The following is a 10,929-nucleotide window of genomic DNA, read 5'->3' as shown; positions in this document are numbered from 1 at the left end:
ATCTTTAAATTGGAGTGAAGATTTATTGAACGTATGCATCTAGGTTTGAAATTCAATAGGAATAAAACATAACAGAGATATGCAGTAATCAATACCCCACACGGAGACTAAGCTTTGACCGGCATAAGTAAATGCGAATTTTCATTAATATTTCCGAAATATTAATTCAACCCGGAAAAAGGGCGGCCGTACCAGGTGGGCCCCGCAGTGGTACTTGGAAATCAACGGCCCAGATTCTCTGATGGCGGATCCAACGAGGCAGATATCACGGTCAAATAACCCCACTTTTTTTCTGACAAATATTCCTGTCACTGTGACAGTATCAACGGCTCAGATTCGTTCTCATCCGCACGGACGGTGGATTAACCCCTCTTTTTTCTGACAAATATTCCCGCCCAGTCGACACTCCCCCTCTTCTTCTCCTCCACACTGTTCCTGTTTTCTCTTCGAGCTCGCTCCCTTCTTCTCCGGCAAGAACCCTAATTTCTGAGAAGATCCGTCTCTCCGGCTAAGGTTTGATCTCCCCATTCTTCTCATTCTTTGATATTTCGAGTTGCATTGTCGCAGGAAGTTGGAAACTTTGCCATTGTTCTTCCGATGGAGTTTTTGAAAGTGATTCGACGATTCCGCAAGCCTCGCCGCAAGTCCATGGCCGAAGAACCCGATCCAGGCAATACTCCGCCGATTGCGAATGTCGAAGTCGTTGATGCCGCCGTGGAAGACGAGGACGACGAAGATTTCATCGCGGATGAGATCAAGAGACGGCTTAAGGAGCTGCGGAGGAGCAATTTCATGGTGCTCATCCCGGAAGAATCGTGTCCCGAGGAAGATGAATCGAGTTCTAGCGGGTGGAGAGAGTCCGACGAGGCGGACGATGCTTATCCTTCTTGGAGTGGATTCGATGATTTGCATGCCAGGTACTGCGAGCGGATGTTCTTCTTCGACAAGGTCATTGCTCAAAAGATCTTCCAAGAAGGTATGATCATTGTGTTGTTTTTATTCGTGATTCGAAATTGCATCGTGGGTTTGGTAGAATGGGTTGCATTTGATTTTGATTTCTAGAGAAAACTAAAAATCTTGATCGAATTGGGGCAGAATTGGAAGGGGCCCCCGCCGCCGCCGCCTCGTGCCGGCGATCCGGTCGCCGGCGCGGGCTGTTTTGCTTCAAAAGAGTGGCAATGCCGGAGGGTGAGGACGGCCCGCGGCTGCTGCAGAGCTTTTGGGAGGTGGAGGGTGAAGAGCCGCAGAGCTTCGAGACTGCCTATGTGTCTCAATTGTGCTTGACTTGGGAGGCTCTCCATTGGCAGTACGGCCAGCTCAAGCGGCGGCTCTCTTCGTCTTCGTCGTCGTCGCCACGGGCGACGGATGCCGAGGCGGCTGCAGGCGGCGCCATCTCCTACGGCTTGGCGGCGCAGCGGCTGCAGGAATTCCGGGTGCTGCTGCAAAGGTTCCTCGAGAACGAGCCCTTCCAGCGGGCCCCACGCGCCGAGTACTACTGGCAGTCCCGCCTCGCCCTGCCCAACCTCCTCCAGCTCCCCCCTCTCCAAGGTCAACGGCTGTGGTCAACGGTGAGCATGGTAATTGACTGAATTGTCCTTGCTCATTCGGCCCGGTCTTGTTCTCGGTCGCAGGTTTGGGGGCCGGTCCGGGGGAGCATGACGAGGAGGACGATGAGTCGCTGGCTTTGTCGCCTCGGGTGGCCGCTGACGACGTGATGGCTGCGATGGAGGCGGCGATCTTAGCCTTCCGCCGGTTCCTCAAAGCGGAGAAGAGGCGGTCGCCTCCGGGCCGCCTGATCCGCTTCGGAGGCCAGCAGAGGGACTACGCTGACTCTCTCCTCCAGGTCCAGAAATCCCTGGACAAGGTAAGATTCCTCCCGGTTGACTACTGATTGACCGTTAATGATGTTGGTCAACCTCATCGTTAAGGAAACGTTGACTACTGACTGACCGTTAATACTGTTTGTCACTGTCATCGTCAATGTAAACGTTGACTACTGACTGACCATTAATGATGTTGGTGAGCCTCATCGTCAGCGTAAACGTTTACTATTGACTGCCCGTTAATGCTGTTGGTCAACCTCATCGTTAACAGAAACGTTGACTACTGACTGACCATTAATACTGTTCGTCAACGTCATCGTCAATGTAAACGTTGACTACTGACTGACCGTTAATGATGTTGGTGAGCCGCATCGTCAACGTAAACATTGACTATCAACTGACAGTTAATACTGTTGGTCAATGGCATCGTCAATGTAAACGTTGACTATTGACTGACCGTTAATGATGTTGGTGAGCCTCATCGTCAAAGCAAACATTGACTATCGACTGACCATTAATACTGTTGGTCAACGTTGTCGTCAATGTAAACGTTGACTATTGACTGGCTGTTAATACTATCTGTCAACCTCATCATCAACGTAAACGTTGACTATTGACTGCCCGTTAATGCTGCTGGTCAACCTCATCGTCAGTGGAGACGTTGACTACTGGTTGACTGCCCGTTAATGCTGCTGGTCAACCTCATCGTCAACGTAAACGTTGATTACTGGTTGACTGTCAAGGGTGCCATCAACCATTCAGGAGTTTCTACATAACGTCGTCATCGTCAACCGCTCCATATCAGTCAACGGTGATTATCGTCATCAGTGTTGTGTCTGTGCAGAAGGAGACGAAGCTCAAGGAACTGTTCAGGAGGAAGAAGACGAAGAGGGCGAAGACAAGGGCGAAGACGAAGACGAAGACGGAGGAGGGGAGCTGGCCGGGGACGGAGGAAGAGGTAGAGCTGTTGTTCGGGCTGACAGACATGAAGGTGTTGTTCAGGGTGCTGGGCATGGGGAAGCTCAGAAAGGAGTACCTGCTCTGGTGCGAGGAGAAGATGAGCAAGCTCCAGCTCTCACACCTCTCCTTCCACCGCGACCCTTCACCCGTCCTCTTTCCTTGCTGCTGACCTTCGTTTACCCTTTCTCTCTCTTCCCATCCCTCTCTTTCTCTCTCTACTTCTCTTTCTTTCTCTTCCCCCTCTCTCTTTCTCTCTTCCCTCTTTCTTCTCCGCATTCTCTCTCTTCCTATCCCTTCCTTTCTCTCTCTACTTCTCTTTCTTTCTCTTCCCCCTCTCTTTTTCTCTTCCCTCTTTCTTCTCCCCTTTCTCTCTCTTCCTATTCCTTCCTCTCTCTCTCTCTATCTCTCTGTTTCTTTCTTTCTCTTTCTCCTCTCTTTCTCTCTTCCCTCTTTCTTCTCGCCTTTCTCTCTCTTCCTATCCCTTCCTTTCGCTATCTCTCTCTCTATCTCTCTTACTTTCTTTCTCTTTCCCCTCTCTTTCTCTCTTCCCTCATTCTTCTCCTCTTTCTCTCTCTTCCCATCCCTCTCTTTCTCTCTCTATCTCTCTTTCTCTCTTCCGTCTTTTTTCTCCCCTTTCTCTCTCTTCCTCTCTCTCTCCCTCCCGTCTTATCGCTCGTCTTCTCTCTTTCTTTCTCTTCCCCCTCACGCTCCTTGTCTCTCTTCCTCTCTCTATCTCCCGTCTTATCTCTCGTCTTCTCTCTTTCTTTCTCTTCCCCCATCACGCCCCTTGTCTCTCTTCCCCTCTATCTTTCTCTCTTTTCTTTCTCTACCCCTTTCTCTCTTTCTCTATCTTTCTCTCTCTTTTCTTTCTCTTCCCTCTCTCTCTTTCTCTAACTTTCTCTCTTTTCTTTCTCTTCCCCTCTCTCTTTCTCTATCTTTCTCTCTTTTCTTTCTCTTCCCCTCTCTTTCTCTATCGTTCTCTCTCTTTTCTTTCTCTTCCCCTCTCTCTTTCTCTATCTTTCTCTCTTTTCTTTCTCTTCCCCTCTCTTTCTCTATCGTTCTCTCTCTTTTCTTTCTCTTCCCCTCTCTTTCTCTATCGTTCTCTCTCTTTTCTTTCTCTTCCCCTCTCTCTTTCTCTTTCTTTCTCTCTTTTCTTTCTCTTCCCCTCTCTTTCTCTATCGTTCTCTCTTTTCTTTCTCTTCCCCTCTCTCTTTCTCTATCTTTCTCTCTCTTTTCTTTCTCTTCCCCTCTCTCTTTCTCTATCTTTCTCTCTCTTTTCTTTCTCTTCCCCTCTCTCTTTCTCTATCTTTCTCTCTCTTTTCTTTCTCTTCCCCTCTCTCTTTCTCTTCCTCTTTCTCTCTCTTTTCTTTCTCTTCCCTTCGCTCTCTTTCTCTTCCTCTTTCTCTTCCCTTCGCTCTCTTTCTCTTCCTCTTTCTCTCTCTTTTCTTTCTCTTCCCTCTCTCTCTTCCTCTTTCTCTCTCTTTTCTTTTTCTTCCCCTCGCTCTCTTTCTCTTCCTCTTTCTCTCTCTTTTCTTTCTCTCCCCTCTCTCTCTTCCTCTTTCTCTCTCTTTTCTTTCTCTCCCCTCTCTCTCTTCCTCTTTCTCTCTCTTTTCTTTCTCTTCCCTTCGCTCTCTTTCTCTTCCTCTTTCTCTCTCTTTTCTTTCTCTTCCCCTCTCTCTTTCTCTTCCTCTTTCTTTCTCTTTTCTTTCTCTTCCCTCAACTCTCTTTCTCTCTCTTTTCTTTCTCTTCCCTTCGCTCTCTTTCTCTTCCTCTTTCTCTCTCTTTTCTTTCTCTTCCCCTCTCTCTCTTTCTCTTCCTCTTTCTTTCTCTTTTCTTTCTCTATCTTTCTCTATCTTTCTCTCTCTTTTCTTTCTCTTCCCCTCTCTCTCTTTCTCTTCCTCTTTCTCTCTCCACTTCGCTCTTCCCCTCTCTCTCTTTCTCTTCCTCTTTCTCTCCCGACTTCTCTCTTCCCCTCTCTCTCTTTCTCTTCCTCTTTCTCTTTCCACTTCTCTCTTCCCCTCTCTTTCTCTCTCCTCTTCTCTCTTTCTCTCTCCTCTTCTCTCTTCCCCTCTCTCTTTCTGGAGGGCTTCATGTGTTCGTTGACTAAGTTTTTTACCGTTGGATGCCACGTATTCGAACCTGCACGAGTCAAAGGTCAAACTGTGGCCGGCTCTTCCGGCTGCCACGTGTCCCACGGCCATCTCTTCCGCCCGTCTTTTGAGCCGTTTTCCTGGCTGACTCAGCAAGTAACGGAAATAGACCACCGGATATTTCACGGGTCCACGGATCGGAGGGCGACAAATCCGCGATCGCACGTGCGGTTGTAAAATCCGACGCACGTGCGCTTCATGGAGGGCATAAAACTAAAGAATAGATCGACGAGGGGGGGCTGTGAAATTTTCGTACCTGCCTGCCTGCCTTCCTTCTTAGTTGGGAATGGAGCGAGGGTTTTTGGGAAAGGGCTGTTGCTCCACTTTCTGCTCTCCTTCAGTGATCGCGCGGAGTGAATGAAGCGTGGATTTCTCGCTTAGGGTTCTAATCGAACTTGTTTTTGCGGTGAGAATCACAATCGCCGTTCTTTGCTTCTCGTTTCATGCGTTTTTGTTGTTTCTTTTGCGGTGAAAATCGCCGTTGGGAAATTTCTGTCCAAAAATGCGATTTTTCTTGCCTTCGAGCATCCGTCATCTCGATTCGCGTCTTTTCGGAATTCTGTTTCTCGCTTGCGATGTTAATCGAGATTGTTTTTGCGGTGAGAATCCCGTTTCTGTTCTTTGCTTCTTTTTTCATGTTTTTTTGTTGTTTTTTTTGCGGTTAGAATCGTCGTCGGGAAATTTCTATCCTGAAATGCAATTTATTTTCCTTCGCGCAGTCGTCATCACGATTCGCATCTTTTCGGAATTCAGTTTCTCGCTTACGATTCTAATCGTAGATTGTTTTTGCGGTGAGAATCGCTTTACGCCGTTCTTTTCCTCTTGCTTCATGCTTTTGTGTTGTTGTTTGCGGCGCCGTCGGGGAAATTTGTCTTCCCAGAAATACGATTTTTTTTTTTTAGCACTCAGTATCTTGATTCGCGTCTTTTCGGAATTCGGTTTACCCGCAACGAAGATGAAAGAAAAGAACTGTTTAAGACGGATGTTCATGAAAAGGAGTCCGTGGAAATCTTGTAGTTGGAAGACGTTTGCGATCCGGATTGTTTTTCGCAGCCGGATGACGCGGACAATAATTTTTATGCGATTCTACGTTATTTGATTTTGAATAAATCAGTTTATATTCATCTCAAACTTGAATCTGTGATTTTCTTTTATAAATTATCTGGAAAAAATAACGTATTTGGGAACCGACTACGATGCAGTTTTTTTCTGTTTATCCCATGACGCGGTCAACTTCATTTATGTGATTCTACATTCCTCGAATATCAGAAAACATACAATTCTAATCGACATGATCTTTTACATTCCTTTTTACCTTAGTGCTTCTTTTGTCTCAAATAAACCTTATAATTTCCATCCACTCCTTGTGAGTGATCAATTGACTTCTGGTTCTCTTTTTACTGTTTCCTTATTTCAGGAATTGAAAATCCCTTTTTTTTCCTGTTATATTCATCTTCTTAATGAATCAAGTTATCATTTTTTGGCCACAGTGAAGACAAGAGAGGGTGAAGACGGAATGTTGTGAGAGTTACCATTCTTCCAAGAACTCAGGGGCGATGACCACAGAATCTCCTGTCAGACTTTTTGGTAATAGAACGAGAAGATGGGCTCCCGACAATCAGACAATTGATTTTGCCTCTTCTTCGTCGACCCCTGAAGATTTGCAAGAAGTTGAGAGGCATATGAAGGAGAACAAGTACTCTGGAAGCAAGGGAGAATCAGTTCCCTTTAGGTGTGGAAGTGCGCCGCCTAGTATAGAAGGCTCTTTTCAGTCTATACACAATATATTGGGTCAGAAAAGCTTGAACAGATTTGAGAGGCTTGAATCTGAGGACAGAGTTCGGGCCAATCCGGCGTATCTAACTTATTACATGTCGAATGTGAACTTGAATCCTCGGCTTCCTCCACCTCTCATCTCTCGGGAGCATCGGCATCTTTCTTCTGGTCACATCCATCCTGCTGATGGCGAGGACTCGATGTCCATCAGTGACGGTATTGGCGAGACTACCCTCCTGGCCGCAGCTTTGTTAGAAACTCATGAAGAGGAGGTGGAGGATGAAGATCTTGTCAGCAGCAGGCTTCCTCTTGAGCCGACTACTTCACTAGATGCTCGCCACAAAACTTTGGTGGATCTAATTCAGGTGAGAAATAATTTAAGATCTCGTCGATAAATTGTTATATCTTCCTTTACTTTTCGCTTGCAGTGAAATATCTAATATATGCATGATAATTAACCTTCATTTGGACAAACTCTATGTTTTGATTGGCTAAGTTTTTTTGCTCAGGAGGATTTTCCCCGGACTCCATCTCCTGTTTACAATACCAGGCCTTCTTCGAATCATGTTTTGGAGGAAGAGGCGATTGACTCCGAGAACAAGCTCAATTTTGCACAGAGCCCTTCGCCATCTGGCAGAGTTATGAGCTCTCAGCCTTCTAATCTTAAAGGACAGTCAAGCCACACTTCTACCCGTTTAGACGGTGAAGTTTTTGTCTCAGATGTTGTCGGCTCAACCATCTCCAAAGTCGAATCTGAGATTAAAAACTTGAGCCTGGAACATCCACCGCGTTCTCATTCCAGAGATTTGCGTAGTCAGCACAAGCCTGCATCTCTTGATGTGCCAGTGTTTCAGACCTCCGGGCTGTACGAACCTCCTGCTTATGTTAACTCTGGGAATCAATTTCTCCCAAATTTACAGTCCTCGGGCATGCTTTCCCCACAATTCAATATAGGTGGATATGCGCTTAGCCCGTCAATGATGCCCCCGTATATGGCAGGGTACTCACCTCAAGGTGGATTTCCTGTTGCATTTGACAACTCCAGCACTCCAAACACGAGCGCCGTTGACCTTCAACAAATGTTCAAATTTTACGGGCAGGCGATTCCTACCTATGCAGACCCTATGTTGTATATGCATTACTCTCAGCAGCCACAGTTTGATCCTTTTGCTTCGAGAGGTCAGTTTGAGAGCTACAACGAGGCAAAAGATTCAGTTGGTTATACATCTGATCAGAGGGCGCCGTATGTTCTTAGAAGTGGTGCTTCTGTCAGTATTCCGAGCCCTAGAATGAGCAGTGCAGTCAGTCCAACCTATTTTGGGAGCCCCCAGGGTGTAGGGTTTATGATGATGTGTGGGTCGCCTCCTATTGGTAGCCCAATGGTGCCTGGATCGCCATCGGGCTCGACAATACTTCGGTCTGGGATGAATGATCGAATCTTGCGAGCCAATGATTCAAGGACTTTTTCCTTCCTCGACGAACTCAAGTCCAACAAGACCCGCAGATTTGAATTATCTGATATTGCCGGACATATTGTTGAGTTCAGGCAAGTTGCTGATTTCAAATTTTGCCATTTTCTCTCATTTTCAGCAATTAAGGTTTTTCTCCGGTTTTTTTTCTATTTCAGTGCCGATCAGCATGGGAGTCGATTCATTCAGCAAAAGCTTGAAAGCTGCAGTGCTAGCGAGAAATCGGCTGTTTTTGAAGAACTTCTTCCTCATGCAACATCTTTGATGACTGATGTTTTTGGGAACTATGTTATCCAAAAGGCAAAAAAATGCTTCTCTTTCTTTGTTGACCTGATCTAATTTTGGCGTTTTCACAAGCTGATTTGCGCAATTTTCTGTGGGTCTGTTTTTGTAGTATTTTGAGCATGGGAATGCCGAGCAAAGAAGACAACTTGGGAATAAACTCAGTAGTCATATTTTGCCGTTCAGCCTTCAAATGTATGGATGCCGAGTAATTCAGAAGGTACATTTTGGCTTCCGTGAATCTTTTGGGGTCGATGAGTCGCCCTAAATAACTTTTCTATTAATCAATTTGAGTGCAGCTCCATCTCCATTTATTTCGTCTGATTTTGTCCCATGTTTGTGTTAGGCCCTTGAGGTACTCGAAATCGATCAGAAAGTAGAGCTTGTTCAAGAACTCGATGGCCATGTCATGCGTTGTGTGCGTGATCAGAATGGCAATCACGTGATCCAAAAATGTATTGAGTGCGTGCCGATGGGAAAAATCGGGTTCATAATATCTGCGTTCTGCGATCAAGTTGCCACATTATCCATGCACCCTTATGGTTGTCGTGTTATTCAGGTACTATTTGCTTGTTCTTTTCATTCTTTTGGGTTAGGATTTAGGTTTAGGCTTGTTATGTTATTCAGCTAATGATTATTTCATTCTTTTTATTCACAAGGGTTTAGGGTTCAGTGGTTAGGGCTGTAGAGTTATTCAATTATATTCAGGTACTTTTGTTTGTATGACTGATTTTAAATTTGAAATATTTCTTGTGCAGAGAGTTCTTGAGCACAGTTCGGATGAAGTGCAAACTCGAGGCATAATCAATGAAATATTGCAATCCATTTGCGCCCTGGCTCAAGACCAGTACGGCAATTATGTGACACAGGTGAGTTGTATTTTTTATAGAACTAAAGGCCATCTAAAGGCCCATTTCGACATTCTTCTGTCTAAAATAAAAACAGAAGAATATGGATGCCCACCGACTCTGTAATAAATCAAGGCATTTTTTTTACGTTTATACTCTTCTGTTTCGGCTCCCTTTCTGGGCCACCTTTGATTGGGCCTTATTTGAATTCTACCATTATAATCCGATTTTACTGTGCTATCTTCTCTCTTCGCTTTTTTTTGCTGTGTATCATGTCTGATGCCGCATGTGTAATTTAAACCCTCTGCTCTTTATTTCTGCTTCTATGAAACTGAACTTTCGATAATCACAGCATGTTCTGGAAAGAGGAAAACCGCAGGAAAGAGGGCAGATCATTAGAAAACTTGCCGGGCAGATTGTTCAAATGAGTCAGAACAAGTATGCCTCGAACGTCATTGAAAAGTGCTTGGAATATGGTGATGACTCAGACAAAGAGGTGTTAATCCAGGAGATTCTTGGGCAGTCAGAAGGCAATGATAGCCTACTGGTATCAATCTCTGTACAATCTTCCTCTGATTCTCTCTCGTTTTTTTAATGGTTCACATTTTTTGCCGTTTTTTTGTATATTATTAATGGTATTTTTCTAATTTGACTGGTACCCAATGGCATTGTTCGAGGAATATTGTTATGTTTATTGTTCTAATCACTTTAATTTTAATTTTTTAATTGTCGTTCGTCAGATCATGATGAAGGACCAGTTCGCCAACTACGTTGTCCAGAAGATCCTCGAAACAAGCTCTGAAAATCAGCGGTATGCGTTACTCCGACAGATCCAAGTTCATCTGCCAGCTTTGAAGAAGTACACTTATGGAAAGCACATCGTCGCCCGCGTAGAACAGCTTTGCAGTGGTGGGTTCATTTCTTCCTTGAGTCCATTCAATATTTCATTCTCTTCATTCATTTAACTAATGATTAAACTTATACCCTTTGATGAAGAATTGGACATCTCCGAGGATTAACGAGCGAAACTGACCGGAGGTTTTCAGTTTAAGAAGAAGATTTGAAAGTGGGTTCATGTACAGGGTTAACATGTTTCCTCGCTAATGTGGTTTGTTTGATGCTTAATTGTATAGCCAGCAGAGTAGTTTGGATGCTCATGTATTAAGGCATAGATAGTTGCAGCCTTCGGTCCCGTATTTGTATTTATCGTATAAAGTTTGGCTTGATGCTTGTTTGTTTATAAGCAGTAAATGTGAACTACTTTATAATTTTCCATTTACATCCTTGGGTTGGTGATTATGCCATTTTAAATATTGTTTTACATTATTGGTGTCTGAGCATATTTGATGCCGAGTAGCCTCAAGAATTTGAGTCTAATCATGGGAAGTGATAAATGTGTGATCTTATGTACTTGTTGGGCGCGACGACCTGCAGGGATGTGGGACGGGATGAAGATCGTCCGTCCTAAGTCCCAATTTATAGAAGTTCATCCGAATCGTTCTGCCCAGAGTTCGTCCCGTCCCTAATATATTTTTTCATGTCCCATCCCATCCAAGATGCTCTCGTTCCATTCCATGTTCGGGATGAATCAGTGCGTTAGGCTACTCATAATTTGACACAT

At 44.9% G+C, this 10,929-nt stretch overlaps 2 protein-coding genes across 2 annotated transcripts; both read left to right on the top strand.

Annotated features, from left to right (window-relative positions):
• Positions 1 to 410: 410 nt before the first annotated feature.
• On the top strand, positions 411 to 2,979 carry LOC144709714 (DUF1666 family protein (DUF1666)). The gene is made up of 4 exons (XM_078583336.1): positions 411 to 976; positions 1,096 to 1,548; positions 1,632 to 1,864; positions 2,668 to 2,979. Exons 1-4 carry the CDS (start codon positions 598 to 600, stop codon positions 2,950 to 2,952), a joined length of 1,350 nt encoding a protein of 449 aa, XP_078439462.1. The 5' UTR covers positions 411 to 597; the 3' UTR covers positions 2,953 to 2,979.
• Positions 2,980 to 5,129: 2,150 nt separating this feature from the next.
• PUM5 (pumilio 5) lies at positions 5,130 to 10,587 on the top strand. The gene is made up of 10 exons (XM_078583335.1): positions 5,130 to 5,339; positions 6,424 to 7,074; positions 7,219 to 8,255; positions 8,337 to 8,478; positions 8,573 to 8,680; positions 8,807 to 9,019; positions 9,219 to 9,329; positions 9,661 to 9,855; positions 10,049 to 10,217; positions 10,305 to 10,587. Exons 2-10 carry the CDS (start codon positions 6,490 to 6,492, stop codon positions 10,325 to 10,327), a joined length of 2,583 nt encoding a protein of 860 aa, XP_078439461.1. The 5' UTR covers positions 5,130 to 5,339; positions 6,424 to 6,489; the 3' UTR covers positions 10,328 to 10,587.
• Positions 10,588 to 10,929: the final 342 nt, after the last annotated feature.

The sequence above is a fragment of the Wolffia australiana genome, chromosome 11 (genome assembly GCF_029677425.1).
Source record: "Wolffia australiana isolate 7733 chromosome 11, ASM2967742v1".
In the NCBI taxonomy this organism is placed as follows: Eukaryota; Viridiplantae; Streptophyta; class Magnoliopsida; order Alismatales; family Araceae; genus Wolffia; species Wolffia australiana.
This window is presented reverse-complemented; position numbering and strand designations above follow the sequence as displayed.

What these genes read in the sequence shown, in the direction of transcription:
- LOC144709714 (XM_078583336.1), top strand. Translation starts at nt 598, where the DNA reads ATGGAGTTTTTGAAAGTGATTCGACGATTCCGCAAGCCTCGCCGCAAG. An exon ending in TCAAAAGATCTTCCAAGAAG is followed by an intron (nt 977 to 1,095) that starts GTATGATCATTG and finishes GAATTGGGGCAG; the next exon opens with AATTGGAAGGGGCCCCCGCC. An exon ending in CCAGCTCCCCCCTCTCCAAG is followed by an intron (nt 1,549 to 1,631) that starts GTCAACGGCTGT and finishes TCTCGGTCGCAG; the next exon opens with GTTTGGGGGCCGGTCCGGGG.
- PUM5 (XM_078583335.1), top strand. Translation starts at nt 6,490, where the DNA reads ATGACCACAGAATCTCCTGTCAGACTTTTTGGTAATAGAACGAGAAGA. An exon ending in CTTTGGTGGATCTAATTCAG is followed by an intron (nt 7,075 to 7,218) that starts GTGAGAAATAAT and finishes TTTTTTGCTCAG; the next exon opens with GAGGATTTTCCCCGGACTCC. An exon ending in AAGGCAATGATAGCCTACTG is followed by an intron (nt 9,856 to 10,048) that starts GTATCAATCTCT and finishes GTCGTTCGTCAG; the next exon opens with ATCATGATGAAGGACCAGTT.